Source organism: Brachyhypopomus gauderio, chromosome 10 (assembly GCF_052324685.1).
Source record: "Brachyhypopomus gauderio isolate BG-103 chromosome 10, BGAUD_0.2, whole genome shotgun sequence".
In the NCBI taxonomy this organism is placed as follows: Eukaryota; Metazoa; Chordata; class Actinopteri; order Gymnotiformes; family Hypopomidae; genus Brachyhypopomus; species Brachyhypopomus gauderio.
The window spans coordinates 24,522,481-24,538,814 of NC_135220.1; the positions used below are offsets into that span (position 1 = coordinate 24,522,481).

General features: G+C 42.8%; 2 protein-coding genes across 3 annotated transcripts; both read left to right on the plus strand.

Moving 5' to 3' along the window:
• The first annotated feature begins 1,692 nt into the window (after positions 1–1,692).
• aebp1a (AE binding protein 1a) lies at positions 1,693–12,458 on the plus strand. Its single transcript, XM_077020644.1, has 20 exons — positions 1,693–2,327; positions 4,027–4,329; positions 4,448–4,498; positions 4,814–4,900; positions 4,992–5,075; positions 5,384–5,443; positions 5,546–5,605; positions 6,169–6,246; positions 6,773–6,882; positions 7,273–7,412; positions 7,520–7,604; positions 7,786–7,930; positions 8,040–8,119; positions 8,289–8,412; positions 8,694–8,890; positions 8,986–9,159; positions 10,428–10,824; positions 11,027–11,166; positions 11,270–11,369; positions 11,515–12,458. The coding sequence occupies exons 1-20, from the start codon at positions 2,057–2,059 to the stop codon at positions 12,114–12,116; spliced, it is 3,288 nt and encodes a 1,095-aa protein (XP_076876759.1). The 5' UTR covers positions 1,693–2,056; the 3' UTR covers positions 12,117–12,458.
• A 586-nt stretch (positions 12,459–13,044) lies between these two features.
• ykt6 (YKT6 v-SNARE homolog (S. cerevisiae)) lies at positions 13,045–16,226 on the plus strand. 2 transcript variants are annotated; one of them, XM_077020645.1, is made up of 8 exons: positions 13,045–13,393; positions 13,850–13,982; positions 14,123–14,205; positions 14,689–14,789; positions 15,039–15,143; positions 15,256–15,321; positions 15,480–15,581; positions 15,793–16,226. In XM_077020645.1, the coding sequence occupies exons 2-8, from the start codon at positions 13,879–13,881 to the stop codon at positions 15,826–15,828; spliced, it is 597 nt and encodes a 198-aa protein (XP_076876760.1). In that variant the 5' UTR covers positions 13,045–13,393; positions 13,850–13,878; the 3' UTR covers positions 15,829–16,226. The 2 variants fall into 2 exon arrangements, with proteins under 2 accessions (XP_076876760.1, XP_076876761.1); XM_077020646.1 differs by lacking the exon at positions 13,045–13,393 and adding an exon at positions 13,490–13,765.
• The last annotated feature ends 108 nt before the right edge of the window (positions 16,227–16,334 follow it).

Here is a 16,334-nt window from a genome sequence, read left to right on the forward strand (position 1 = left end):
CATCTTGCGTAGCCTATAGTAATTTTATACTATAAGCCACGCATTTTAGTAGCTTTATATCCGGCATTCCGTATTTATAAAATCCGTGATAAATGTATATATGACTCGCTTTTAATATTTTCAAAGTATTTTCATTGGCATTCGGTGTTTTTTTATTTCTTAATATGTCCAGAAATATTAAAAACTTTATTTTTACACGAATCTGTACTTATTTATTATCTGTCACACTAGCTTAACATCACTGCATGATTTCCAATAAATCAAGTAACTTCGCACATGTTGCGCTTACGTAAATATTCAGTTGGGCTTTTGTAAAAACATAGGGTGGGGTGCTGGGTGAGCTCGAGATGCAGAGGGGGAGCCACGTGCACGGATGGAGCTCAGATAGTGACACGCGGGATTTCCAAAGAACAGAAGGGTCCTAGTCATTCCAATATTCCTCTCTAATGGAAGAAAGGAAACAACATTACGAACGGTAATAAATAAGCGTTTGAGCTTATTTCGAATGAGCCCACAATGAGCACATCTGCGTTCAATATAACACATGTTTTTCATCAATTTCACGTGGCCTTCTGCACCATCGATAAGTAGTTTCTACATGATTTTGCAAAGAACGCCAAATAAGTCTATGTAATATGTGTAGACGTGGTATGCATAAATATACCGTACTGAGGTAGGACAATGTATGTAAGGTACAAAAATATACAAAAAGTTATACTGTCATATGTAGTTTCGACTGGGTGAGGGGAATGTTAGACATGCTGATCAGTGTGTGTGCAATTTCATCTGTGTGAAACTGACTGTGAAAACACAAGCACGCTTTTAGTCACAGATCTCATCTGCACACAGTTTTATTTTCCAGTAATAAGACGAAAATACAATTCTACCTAAATTAAAAACAGCAGTGGAGTGCAGGAGTGATGCTATCTGCAAAACAGAGTTCCTAGCTTCTTTCTGAATTACATCATTGGCTAAAGCCAGTTCCTTTTTCTGATGGAAAACCACAACACTCTGATAAACCAAAACTTTAACGAAGCTGCTATATCAAGATCCAGATATCCAAAAGTGTTTTTCATACTTTTTTATCTTTCACACTTTTGCTTTACATGTTCCACAGTGCTTTTAAAAAGTCTATTTCCTTAAAGAGAGAATGAATGTGCATTCTTATAGAACAAACCAGATAAGTGTGTTGAGGGGCATTGAGTGGTTTAAGTGGGTACCAGTATCCTTTAAAGCTGTGAAGACTGAGTGTGCATCTAAACAGTGTGAGTATAGACAGACCCTAGATAAACCCATATCTGAACTTACTGGCTGTGAGACAGAGCAGGCTGACGGAAGGATGCATCAATGAAATTCAAAGATATCTGGGCATATTTTCACTTTATCAAGGAGTAAGTTTACCTAAAGCTGAGTCTACCATAGTGGGTTATGGGAATATTTCTGTTGCACGAGGTCTCTGTAAGAATAAAGAGCACAATATATTGCCAAAACACTAGAAGACCTTTTAAAGGAAGACTTGGATCTTATTTGTGGGCTAAAACAGCATTCTGCCATAAAATTAAGACGTTTTGTTAGAGGAAACTGTAGCGATAATTTGTCGGGACTCTGGGTGTTTATGCAGTCACCAACCCTCCCCCTTCTCCCAGCACTCCTTCCAGTACCCTCCTCATACTGTGATCCTTTTTTTTCTCTTCAGGATTTGTCTTCTCGTAGCTCTCGAAAGGGGGCCGTCAGAGGAATTCGACTGGAGGTGCAGCTCAGAATTACAGAGGAAGAGTGAGCTCACACCAGCTCTGCCTCTGCTTTCATTACTAGCCTCACTGGTTCCACCTTTGGCGACTTTCCTGGAGCAGATCGAAAACATTTGGCCATTTTCAAAGGCTGCTTGCTTGTTTTTTCTGAACCGCTGGACTTCTCGCATAAACTATGTCCACTTTGCAGACAGACCATCTGCTTGTGCTTTGACACGTTCCTGTGTGTCAGCAAGTCTGGATCTGTAGCCCCACGTCTCGGCTCTGTCTTTTCTTCTGCGTTAGAGGATTAAGAAGAACAGCTGATGATGTCGAGGTTAAAGGCATCGCTCGGCCTGACCTTGTTCACGCTCTGTTGGATTTTAATGTGCGTCGGAGACACGGGAGCCAACGCCGTTGTCAGGTCTGGACAGGTTAGCAGAGGCATCCTGGTTAGGCCAACACCAGTGGCTGATCAGAAGAGGAAGAAGACAGGGGGTCGATGGTTGGAAGCCCCTCCGATGGATGAACCGAACACGGATGTGGAGGCTAAAAAGGACAAACCAGCTAAAAAGTCACCTGAAGAGGCTCTAGCAGGTGAGTGGCATGGTGACTGGTGTCCAAGTGCCAGCAGAAGGGAAAAACAGGAAAGGATGTGTACTGATTTAAACTCACATGTTATGTTTATGGATGTAGTTCACAGTCAGTGTCACAGAGTCTGCTGTGAAGTCCTGAGCCTCAGCTGAACTTTGTCACATTGACAGATCTGGCACACACCCACACACACACACTGAGAAGAGCAGACTCCCTCCTAATGTCCAGTAAACTGAAACTTTCTGGAACTTATTCACTCTACCAACACAATACGCTGTATTTTGTCCTTCCCAGACGTGTGGTACAAAAAGGAGGTGGGACGGAAAATAGATTGCACATGGGAAATAGTAAAGCTGATGGAAATCACAGATGACTCTCAAAAAACGAAAAACGCATAGGGCTCCCCCATCCCCACCATTCTCACCGCTGTTTCACTAATAGCACGGTGCCATGTGGTTTTAGCTGTAGAGGCAGGACGAGAAACAACCCTAACATTTGGTTTGCGTTGGAGCAGGCAAAGCTATCTGTCTTACAACTTTCCAACTATGAGCCTTTCGCTGTGTGTTCACAGCTAGTCTTAATTTACATAATTAAATGCCTTGCAAAGTATCTGGGGTTCTGGGGGGACATTTGAAGGCATACATTAGTATAGTGTTCCATAATTTACAAGTAGATTAGAATGAAAAATACAGTTTTATTGGGTTGATTATCTACTTTCTCAGACATGCTTGAGATTTATATCTTTGTGGTTTGGACAGAGTTCTGCTGAATTTCCTTTGTTTCTTCCAATGTGGTTGTAGTTCATAGCTGTAAAACTTGTACAACCTACAGACTCTCTTTGGTCTGTAAATTGTGAGCAATTATGAATACAAAATTGATGGGTGTCTTTCTCTGGGTGTACAGAACGTTTCATTAGGGTAAGGCAAGTCTTTACTGTCTGTGTGTTTATTTCTGGGTGGGATGCAGTTTTTACAGTGTAATATTATTATTACTGGCTTCCCTTCATTTAAGGTGCCACTGAACTAATGTTTATTCGGCACTCCATCAACAAGGCTAACACAAAGAGAGGTTTCAGTCTGCACCTGGAAATAAAGTGAACTGGCAGTGGAAAGATGACACTTTTTTCATGGCATTTTCTGTCAGTTTGTGTCATGACAAACGCCATCTGTAAAGGAACAAAAACAATGTGTTTGTTTTAAAAGTAGTCAACCCAAAGAGCTACTAGCATCAAACATTAAGGACATAAGCTCAGGAATCATTCTGATTTACAAGGCAATCTCTTAATATGTGTGTGTGTGTGTGTGTGTGTGGGGCAGTGAGGCATTCCCTTGAAATTTTCTGTTGCAAATTGCACATTTTAATACAGTTACTCTATACAAAGTTTGTGTATGAAGAAGGAGTAACGGAGGTACCGCAGTGTACTGTAGCTAAAGAAGTAGAGGTCATTAAGAGTTCAGTGTAGGACACACAGTTTGATGAAAAACAGGACATCTCACGCAGAGGTCTTTCATCAGCTGTGCAAGCAAAGTGCTTCTGAAGCTCTCAGAATATACATAAATAACATATACATATAACGTTTTTCATGCAATGTCACTGAATTGAATGGAGGCTTTAGAGCTTGTACAGCATTGGACATTATGTCATTCTGTTTTGCTTCGATGCTTCTTCTTTATTTGTGTAATTTTTCCCTCCACTGCCCAAGCCAAGGCAAAGAAAGCAGGCGAGAAAGAGTCCAAGGCAAAGAAACCCAAACCACCCAAACCCACCAAGAAACCAAAACCACCCAAACCCACCAAGAAACCCAAACCACCCAAACCACCCAAACCCACCAAGAAACCAAAACCACCCAAGCCCACCAAGAAACCCAAGACACCAAAGGCAACAGCCCGGCCCAAACAGAAGGTCACCCCACCTCCCAAACAAAAGGCCAATACTCCTCTGAATAAAAAGCCAACTATGGAGGAGGAAGAGGAGATACTGCTCTCAGAACTGGGATGGGACAAATGTATGTATTTCCCCTCCTCTAAATAATCACTCGTGCTCTGTGATTGGTTGACGTATCATATCTATCAGTGATATGCTTTAAGAGTTTCAGAGTTGTTTCATGCGATTTTGTTTGTCAGTATTTCCTACAGAATCTCATACAGAAACCGAAAAGAAGAAGACGGGTTTTGGTAAGATGGAAATAAACATCCTCACTTTACTCAACCTAAATTCAGGGTGAAAGAAAGAAGCATCTGGGGTCATCCCTGAAATGAATATTCTATTTCATGAACTTCAGAACTGAATCAGTGAACTCAAACCCATGGCTGGAATCAAATGCTGAAATATTTTGCTGTAATGTGGAATTTTTGAAAATACAAGTCAGCAAAAGAACCATATTTCGATAACCCAGCTGCACCCTTTTCCTGCACGATGTTGTTTTTAAGATGTTCCAAGTCTTCCAGTCCTGCTAGGATACTTTCTAACAGCTTACTTTACTCCCACAGATATTCCCATCAAGAATGAAGACCCGACGCTGCCTTCCGGTTCCAAAATCCCAAAAAATCACGATCCTGATTACTGGGATGCCAGACGTATGTTTGAAACAGAGACTAAACCAGTGACAGAAGCATCAAAAACAGAGTAAACTGAAAACAGCTGAGATCTTACTTTTTTACCTCATAGATGAGGTGCCAGAACATGAACTCCTCCCTAAAAGCAAAGAGACCACGACCACTGAGGATCCGAGTATATACCTACCCATCCCAGGTACTCCGGGGCTATCATGCACTAACGAGAGGGGGAGGACTAGAGATTGAGGGGTACCAATGTAATTATACCAGTTCATACCAGTTTAATAGACATAAACAACAGAGGCAACAAAGTAGTCACAGCTGTTTAATTTAGCAGCAAAGTATTTGAGTGAGGTACCACAGATTATATAATATAGAGAGGTTTTGCAAGTTGTTTGTTCTCTCTTTTTAGTGCAAGCAGTCTGATTTTTGCTCTTAGTTATTGTGTGTGTGTGTGTGTGTGTGTGTGTGTGTGTGTGTGTGTGTGTGTGTATGCGTGAGTAGAGGAGACCACAACTCCACCATCTGTAGTCCCGTGGTACGAGGAATATGATTATTCTGACTGTACGTTTATATCCTTTTACAAAATAATCTATTTCAAAGAATTTGCACTGTAAGATCTTCGAAAATGCCATCAATTATATTCCTCCATCTCTCTTAAACCAGTGGCAGCAAAGAAGTTGGAGGAAGAGATGGAGAGGAAACGGAAAGAGAAGGAGGAAAAGGGTCTGAATCCATTTCACGCGTTCACTGTGCAGCAGCTTTTTAGAGCAGTGCATTACCAGTGCATGAGCAGTGTATGACCAGAGCATGGTTTGGCTTCTACTGCCTATTGGGAGGTCTGTGTGGTGCTGAAGTGCAGATATTCAGTCTCTAAAATCACTTTTTAAACTCTTTCACCCACAATGTGCCCACTGTGGGCACGGAATGTGGGACGAAAATGCAATAAGATTAGATTAGATTATTAGATGCAATAAGATATCCTGTAAAAGAGATCCTGATGTAATGAACCTGAAGGGGTTTGTTGAGTAGACTGCAACATTGCTAAAGGAAATTAATAGTAATTTATCCACAGCTAGACGAAAAACAAGACATCGTATTTCCGACAGAAAATGTCAGAAAAATTTTTTAATGTTTTAATAAATATAGAATTTGTTCTGCCTCCATTTTCCATTTCACAAATATAGTGATCAAAACAGCATTCTTTTTAGTAGCACTTCATATTTGAACTGATCCAACCCCACCCCTAAACCCCATCTCTCGTATCCATCTGTGTTCCCCAAAAACAGCTGAAAAACTGAGGAAAAAATGGGAGGAGGAGGAAGAGGAAAGAAGAAAGCAGACGTCTGTCTATGTGGAGCCCAAGAGTAAGACTCTTTCCCCAGTAATCGAAGGATGAGCAGAAAGACCAGAGTAACTGTAGGAGCCAGACTGTAAATGATGTTTATAGACCTAAACGTGGATGCTTTTGCTTTTTAGAAGGTTTTTAGTTAAAGTGCCTGAGCCAACAGCAGTAAATGTCTCTGCTGAGCCGAAATTCCCCCACAGTCTGCTTCCTTTCCAACTGGAGGGAGGACTTCTTGGAGACTGTGGGTCCAAAATGACTCAACGCTGGGTGTTTTAAGACAAGCCAGCATTGCTGCTGGCTCACACCCCATCCTGTCTGCAGCGCAAATGGTCTCCTTCTTCCAAAAAACAGCTCTCACTCTGGATTGGAATATTGAGTCTGAGCAACCGCTAGATTGTTCTTCAGAACAAACAAGGAAAGGGTTTGTAAATGGCAGTAGGTCAGCTTGGCTCCTTGGAAAATGTATGCAGTTATCACCATGAACAGCATGGCAGAAACACTGTGCTAATATGAAACCTGTTTTGCGGGATTGTGTCTCCCTGCAGAGTGTCCTCCTCTTGGCATGGAGTCGCATCGCGTGGAGGACGACCAGATCCTGGCCTCCTCCATGTCCCACCATGGCTTTGTGGCTCAGAGAGGGCGTTTGAATATGCAGGTACGATTTCAGTCACTGTTGTGAATTCAATTATACTGTGCCAATTAAAAGTCATTGTTCATTTTATTACAATATACTTACTAATATCCCCTGTATACTTTATAGTCTGAAATTCATAATAAATGTTGAGTGTTGACTGTTGAGTGTTTAGTGTCTAGTGTTGTGTTGACTGTTTAGTGTTTAGCGTTAGGTGTTTGGTGTTGACAGCTGGGTGTTTACTGTAATGTTGACTGTTTAGTGTTGACCGTTGAGTGTTTAGTGTCAAGTGTTTAGTGTTGACTGTTGAGTGTCAATTATTGCTTGTTGAGTATTGTGTATTGATAGTTGAGTGTTTAGTGTTGAGTGTTTAGTGTTGAGCACAGGTCACCAAGTCCTTGCTCTGTTTTCCAGAGCTCCGACGATGAGGACGATGTTTATGGAGGGGCCTGGTGTGCAGACAGTGAAGAGAAAGAACACTGGTTCCAGCTGGACGCCCACAGAGAGGTGGAATACACTGGAGTCATCACCCAGGGGAGAAACTCAGACACAGAGTGAGCAACATGAATAGTGGCACTCAACAGAACTTTTGTTTTATGGATACCAGCAAGTATACCACGGTATCAGCTAAATTAAGGGGTTTTAATGTGCTCTTGTGCAGAGAGGACTTTGTGTCGTCGTATTTTGTGGCCTTCAGCAACGACAGTCGTGACTGGACGGTGCTGCACGACGGCTATGCAGAATGGGTAATTTGTTTTCATTCCAGCAACTTAAGATAATAAGCATCTGTTTGACATTGCGATGCAACGCTCATGTAACCCTGACCTGTTTGTTTCTGTTAGCCAGTTTGTTTGCTATTATGTCCATCTGTGCTAGAATTTCTTGTTGGGAATAAGCCGAATGTTCCACATGACATTTGACCTTCAGCTTTTCTATGGCAACGTGGACAAAGACACTCCAGTGAAGACGGAGTTTGGGCAGTCCGTGGTGGCGCGGTACATCCGCATCCTGCCTCAGAGCTGGAACGGTAGCCTCTGCATGAGACTTGAGGTGCTCGCCTGTCCTCTGCCCAGTAAGCACTTGGCTTTCACAGCTCGCTACTTTTAAAAAAATTTAAATGTCAGACTGAGTGCTGGCTTGTCTTGCCTTGAAAACAACATAAAATGACCCTGCTCTAACAGCTACTTACCACACGGAGAACGACGTCACTCCCACCGACGACTTGGATTACAGGCATCACAACTACAAGGAGATGAGGCAGGTGAGACAGCTCCATCCGTCGTAAGAACATTCCCACAGAGCGACGTGCAGAAGTGGTTAAGGTTAAACGACCAGACTGGAACTGTCTTGTCTGAACACGTCCAGTCCTGAGTACCTTGTTCACCTTGTTTTGGGAACATTCCCACCGGATGGCCCCCTCTTTTGTGTAGATGATGAAGATGATAAATGAAGAATGCCCTAATATCACCCGAATCTACAACATTGGAAAGAGCTCCCAAGGAAACAAGATGTATGCAATGGAGATCTCAGATAACCCAGGAGAGCATGAGAGAGGTACCATCCAAATCTATATATCATAACCAGTGGTCCTTCACTACTATTGCTCTAAGAATGTTAAGAATTATAATGAATGAAAGCACTTTAACATTAATATATATTATACAATAATATATATAATAATTGTCTGAAATGTCCTGTGCCTCTGGAAACGTTTTGCACTTCGCTATAATTTTTATGTACAGTAAAATGAAGTAAAGAAAGATGAAATGATGAAATATACAATGAAATAATAATCGAAGCACAGTAAAAGCTTGGCTCTACATGTCTGTTTTAAGGGGAGCCAGAATTCCGCTACACAGCTGGACTGCATGGGAATGAAGTTCTGGGAAGAGAACTCCTACTCTTGCTCATGCAATTCCTGTGTAAGGAATACAATGATGATAACCCTCGAGTGCGCCGCCTGGTGGACGGAGTGCGCATCCATTTGGTGCCGTCTCTCAACCCAGATGCTTATGAACTGGCTTACGAAATGGTGTGAAATGTTTTGCTAATACATTTATGCTTCATGATTCGCTTATTTATAGCTCTTCCTCGAGTGTAGATGGTTTTTTGTTTGATTTTTAATAGGGCTCAGAAATGGGAAACTGGGCACTGGGCCATTGGACAGAGGAGGGCTATGACATTTTCCAGAACTTTCCTGACCTCAACAGCATTTTGTGGGGTGCAGAAGACAGAGGTTGGGTTCCTCGTGTTGTGCCAAACCACCACATCCCCATACCTGAGAACTTCTTAAACGGCTCGGTAGGTGCAAACTCATATTTGATGAAACAGCTCATTCACCCTAGACCAGGGATGTCAAAGTCAAATGCACCGAGGGCCAAAAAACCAAATTTGCTACAAGCCAAGGGCCGGACTGGTTCAATGTGGCGAACGAAAATTGTTGACGTTGTTGAGGCCGTGTATACTCCAACGCTAGGAATCTAGCACTAGGACCCTGGAGCGGTTATTTTCTGCATTAGCGCTAGATTCGGCAAAGTTCACATCGCGCCAGAACAACTGAACAACACACACTTATAATAATTTAATGCATCCCCTCATAAAATTCCAGACATTTTAAGACATTTTTAGGCCTTGAATATGGAAAACTAAATTTAAGACATTTTAAGACTTTTTAAGGACCCGCGGGTACCCTGAACATATTGAAATGATTGCACATAGCCTATTGAACCAAGACCTAACACAGTGTTTATTATTTAATGCTTAAATTAATAAAGCAATATTTTCTTATGGATCTGTCAGTAATTTCAAGTGAAAACATTTTTCAACAAGCAAACAGATAAAAACAAACTTCCTTCAAAGAAAACATGTTCTGTACGGTACATTAAATGAATAAAGTAATAAAGGTTTGAAAAGTGCTGGAATTTAGGCTAAAGTACTCGAAAATGCTTGAACAAATATGACCCTCGCCGCTTGTGTGCACTGCAGTGACTTCGCGGGTTACTGTTGCATTGTGGGGAATGTAGCGTTTGTGCGTGCAAAACACCAGCGGGCGGCTGTGGCCTGCGGGCCGGTTCTAATAGTAATTAAATATCATCCAGGGGGCCATAGATAATCAATTCGAGGGCCGGATCTGGCCCGCGGGCCTTGACTTTGACATATGTGCCCTAGACCCACTGGAGTAGTTGCATACACTGAAGTGGCGACTTGGACTGAACATAACGTTATAAAGCTTGGACTGTTTATTCGCTGGGACACCAAAGCAGAATGGGTGCGTGGTTGATTCTTGGTCCTCCTGAAGTTTCTTCCTAATTCCAGTGCATCATCAACAGGGCCAGGGACTTTTTCCTTGTCTCTGTCACCTCTGATTTGCTCATTAGGGATCTGGACCAACACATTTTTAAATCTGCTTTGTGACAACTTTGTCTGTTGCAGTTTTGAGATTTTTACTTGGACTATTCCATAGAACAGATGCTCGTGCATGTCTTACCCATAAAGTAGCACTGTGCCAAATGGAACATTAAATTACTAAAACCTGGTTATAACCACTTCTGTCGATGCCTTGTGCTTAGGTTGCTGTTGAGACTAAAGCCATAATCGCTTGGATGGAACGAACACCCTTCGTTCTGGGAGCGAACCTGCAGGGGGGCGAGAAGGTTGTGGCTTATCCTTTCGACATGCAGCGACCGCCGAGAGCCACAGGCGCGCACGGCCGAGGGGCAGGGCGGGTCGACGGCCGCCCGCTGATGGAGTACCAGATGAACGAGGAGACGTGGGCGCGCATCCAGAGGCAGAACGAGGGTGCCCTGCGGGAGACGCCGGACGAGAGCATGTTCCGTTGGCTGGCCATGACGTACGCCCACAGCCACCTCACCATGACCGAGACGTACCACGGCTCCTGCCACACTGACGACATCACGGGAGGCCAGGGCATCATCAACAGGGCCAGCTGGAAACCTGTTGTAGGCAGTGAGTGAGAAAAGATATAGGTGTGCTAAGCATTTTGATGTGAGAGGTCTTTCTTCCAACTTTGATTAAAATGTGTGTCAAATATGGATATTACAAGTACAGCTTAGCGTGCTGGACGTTGTTCTTGAAGTTGGCAAGTTTTAAACGACTAGGATGAAAAATTTAAACCAGCCATTCATAATAAATACCAATGTTTCCATAGGTATGAATGATTTTAGTTATCTTCACACTAACTGCTTCGAGATTTCCATCTTCCTGGGATGTGATAAGTTTCCTCATGAGAGTGAACTGGCTTCGGAGTGGGAGAACAACCGTGAGGCCTTGCTAGCATTTATAGAGCAGGTACAGAAGACATGCTTGAACACACACACCCACACTCACGCACATATATGTATCTTCGCAAATTTGATATAGAAAAAATTTAGCTCCATTTGTGACCAATCAGGTGCACCGTGGTATCAAAGGTGTGGTAAGGGATCCGGAGGGCAATCTAATCGCAAATGCCACAATATCTGTGGAGGGCATCAAACACGACGTCAAAACAGGTAACCGCTGTTGCCAGCTCAATGAAGTCACCATATCTCTGTGTTGAAATGTCTGTAGTGTAGGCTGTAGTGCTTGCTCAGCTCACTATATCTCAGTTCACTATATCATATTCTGTCTGTAGAGCTTATGTTCTTTTTACACAAGCTTCCACAGGGGATTATTGGCGACTTCTAAATCCTGGAGAGTACCGTGTAACCGCGAGAGCGGAGGGCTATTCACCTCAGACGAGGCTCTGCATGGTGGGCTACGAAGCAGGTGCCTCGTCCTGCAGCTTCACCTTAACAACGTCAAACTGGGCCAGGATTCAGGAAATTATGGCCCAGAGAGCTAAGAAGCCAGGTCGAGTGTTTCCAAACAGTCGGACTGGGAGCACGAGCGCTGCAGGTGGCAGCGGCAACAAAAAGGATCCCGTCGTGATCCCGCAGAGCGATCCTCCACCGCGAACCCTCGGCACCAACCTGTCGAGCGAACGCCTTCGCCGGCTGCGCATGATCCGCTTGCACAGGCAGCGGCTGCAGAGGATGAGAACCAACATGACAACCACCATAGCCACCACCACCACCACCACCACCACCACTCCAGTCCCCACCACAACCACGCCGTTAACGACACCGACCACCGACCCTTGGTACGACTCTTGGATTATGTTGGACAGCTCAACCACAGTCTCTCCTGCCGAGGCTGATTTCCAGGAGATGGAACCTACGGTAGACTACACCTTTGAGATTGGAATAGACGATTATTAGGCATAGGTATCACTTGTATGCAGAAATGAACACAAACATATTGAAGGTATTCCACCATGGCAGTATTTTGTTTTTAGAGAACTGTACCTGCAGAAACGTGTCTACAAGCTCTAGCAGATTCTCACTGTGGAACAGAGAGAATAAATGTAACTGAATAATGTTTTATTAAAAAAACTGAGATCAAAGAAAGTTTAACAGTGACCAAATAAATATATGTGGTTTACTATAACAAGAGTTTAAAAGTGAAATTCTCAAAATCAATCTATCTTGTCACTGATTTACTGCACTCTTTTTGTATTGTCACGTGTTAAAAGCTTTTTCTAATAAAAATATTTGAATTGAGTCTTATGTCAACAGCATTATGAAACTGTACTAAAAATCAAGTAAATTAAGAATACATATTTAAATGCTAATTAAATCTACTACTTAGCATCTGATATTATCTATGGTGGACAAAAGGAGACAAATACAAAAATCAAAAGTAAATAAATGGGTTAATAAATAAAAAAAATATTAAATAGGGCATAAAAGTAAATGTACTTTTGTGGTAGATTTCTTAAATAAATGAAAATAAATGTGGTATAGAAATGCACAGATACGTTAATAAATATTAATTTATATTAAATATATATATATTAGCATTTTATTTATTTATGCATTTTTTATTACTAGATGTTTTCGTTCCGTCCTTTCCTATTAATGAGGTGGGCAACAAAAATTCATTTCCAACAACCTATTAGTCAAAGGTGGGCAAATAAGGCGGACCAGATGCAACTCAATGTAGTGCTCATTAAGTTTTGCTTTCATGTTTTACATGTATTTTAATCATTCATTTATTTATGAGTTTTTTTTTATTTTGTGAATATGTGTGTGTCACCTTTCTGAATATTCATAGCCGGCTCGCTTTTATTTTGAAAGCAACATATACGGAATGTTTGGCGTCAGGCTACTTTTTTACTTTCTGAGGAACGACTGTCAGCTAGTTAGCAGTCAAGTTTTCGAAACAAAGATCTTGCGATAACCTGTGTAATCCGTAGCACCACACTGACTGCCGTAAAATCCATTAAAGGAGGCGTTTTAAGTATGACTTTATTTATCCTTCAGTAAGAACGTCGCTTCTATAAGTCCATTTATCACACCTATCGTTGAAGAAAGTCAACCACCCGGCTAGCTACTTTAGCTAGGTAGCTAACTGGCTAACGGTAGGTTGTCAAGTTGTAGCTAGGCGCTTGGGTCCATTTGGAAGTAGATTAGCCCGACATTTGTGCTCCAAAACGGTAAGACGCGACTTTGCTGTTATAACATTATGGTCATAAACATGTTGTGATGGGTACTTGTGTTTTGTGTGACATTGGTCAGATAAAGTAGTTGGCTTATAAATAAGAGCCTGTTGACTCTCGGGGTATTAACTGCTAGCATAGCCCGTTGACTGTGGAAATATTGTGTGACACGTCTCTGTGTTTGCTAAGCTAAGAGTGCTAGCTAGCTAATCCTTCATTAGGCTACGAGTAAGCGCCACCCATCTGAATACTCGGGAGAGTGAGGGGACTGATTTCTACAATATACTTGGTTACACTTCACTTCGTCCAGGATGTTGCTTCCTGGAATATATATATTTTTTAGAAAACGTTTACCTTGTGAAAGCCACGGTAGCTGCAAACTTAATCCGTTTACGGTGTTAATACTTAAGTCTTGCTAGCTAACATTACATAAATCTGTGTGCTCTGTTTCAGGTCTTCTTAAAAACATTTCATAAAGCATCATGAAACTCTACAGTTTAAGTGTGTTGCACAAAGGCTCGACTAAGGCTAACCTACTTAAAGCCGCCTTTGACTTGTCTTCGTTTAGTTTTTTTCAGCGGTCCAGGTGGGTATCCAAATATGAATATGAATTAGGATTTCTACTAACTAAGAAATAGTACGAGCTTGCCCCTAATGTGCAGTTACACATGTAGAGTTGTGCTCGTCGCATGTCCTTAATTTAATTATTATTTTCATCTCATCCAGTGTTCAGGAGTTCATGACGTTCACCAGCGCCCTGATAGTGGAGCGATCGTCTTTAGGGAGTCGCGCTTCTATAAAAGAACAAGGTTGGTACCAGGGGGCTGGAAACGGGCCCCGCTTTACGCACGGGTCCATAATTATTCAGAACCGGTCATTACTTTCGCTGTTACTGGACGTGTAAATTAGCAGGCTGCTGTTTCCTCAGCCTTTAGTTTCACTGCAGTTGGAACAAGGAACTGGCCAGCTGGTGATTATCTGTCAAATTTTACAAGGGCACATCAAATACTGAATGCAAATACAAAGTATTTTCATAACATACAACTGAACTTCATTGTTTTCTATTAATTAACTGGCCAAATTTGTGGTAATATAATTCACATTAAAAAAATTGTAATCTTATCAAATGACTTAAATCACAGTCATTATGTGCCTTAAGCTTGGCACCTTTAGTAAGAGCTGAAAGGAAGCCAGAAGAAGGCTACACAGGGCAGTAAACACGGCTGGTTCTGATGTGATGTGTTCTCTCTAGCCCGACTTGACAGACAAAGCTGATCATATCTGTTCCACAGAATACTTGTGTCACGTCTACGTTCGAAATGACAGTCTCTGCGGAGTGGTGATTGCCGACAATGAATACCCCTCCAGAGTGTGCTTCACACTGCTCGATAAGGTGGGACGTTGTGTTCTTGGAAAGAGCTCAGGGAAGGGCACGCTGGTGTTTACCGATAAGTATTAAAGCCTGTTTGATGCATGCAGGAGAAAACAATCGTCTAATTTGACAGTGTTATGGTTTCACTTTTGGTTTGGAGGATATACACATTTTTTCTTTGCGTTTCTCTTTGCGTGCCGGCTTAAAGCCGACCCAGCACAGCCTGATCAATGAGTCTGTGTTCTTTAAAGCATCACACTCCTGTTGCAGGTGCTGGAAGAGTTCTCTCGGCAGGTGAACAGCATAGACTGGCCTTCAGGTTCACCAACCACCATTCAGTACACAGCCTTGGACAGCTACCTGGCCAAGTATCAGGTATGATGCGTTTTTCCTTCATAAGGCTGGAAAGTGAACTGCGACAGTTCCTGCTGGCGCACGCTGCACGGCTGAGTCATTCTTCACAAGCATGATCTCATTTATTTGACAGAATCCACGTGAAGCGGACGCCATGAGCAAAGTACAAGCTGAACTGGATGAGACTAAAATTATTCTGGTGAGAAAACGTAGATGCGTAAGCAGGTCGCCATTCACTGCTTTATTTATTAGGTGATTGTATTCCACCTGTAATGTCGTTTCCCTGTCAGCCGTGCATGGCGTTAGAAGGACCATATCCCCTTTTAGTCTTTTAGGGAAGACTGTCTCCTTTTACAGCACAACACTATGGAGTCTCTACTGGAGAGAGGCGAGAAGCTGGACGATCTGGTTCAGAAGTCAGAGCACCTGGGCAACCAATCGAAAGCCTTTTACAAAACGGTTAGTAGCACACTCACTACACATGGTTCAGGATGGCTAGACAGCTCTGCGGGGCACAGTGAGAGCTGTCCCACAGTTAGGAGCACTTACCCACACAAGGCTAGCATAAAGAACTGTTGGCTAAAGGCAGGGCTCTAGCCGCTCGGTCCTGCTGGATTTCATAATAAAGGCACATCGATGTTGTATGTGCAATGTCTGGTGTCGCCTACAGGCACGGAAGCAGAACTCTTGCTGCGAGGTGATGTGATGATAAAACCACGATGGAACGGATCCTCCTGGGACACCCACTCCCCTGCCCCATCCTTCTCCATCCTTCTCTCCATGTTCTCTCTCTCTCCTCTCTCCGCGTTCTCTTTCTCCTGATTGTTGCGAGGCCACAGGGCAGGCGGAGCGCTTCCTGACAACCCCAGGGCAGTAGGACAAGCAGAAAGACCCAATTTGAAGGTTTTTTTTTTTTTCTTTTTTGGTTTGTGCATTTTTCAAAGCATCAGGAGGTACTGGTTTCTCAGACTACACCTCACTTGTATTGCTGCATGAGAATTCGCTGTTCTTCAGTGTCCTTGAGTTGCAGGGTCTGTGGTTAAACCCTCCAGATGGCATCATCACGTTTTGGCTTAGGCTGGTTTAGGATGGAGGGTGGGCAACGCAAAGGGTGGGTGGGGGGGGGACTGGAGGCGGGGCCAAGTCACACTTGCCCACTGTGCCTTTCTCGTAGGTGTCTGGATCTTAATCTGTGCATTCCAGTTTGACCGT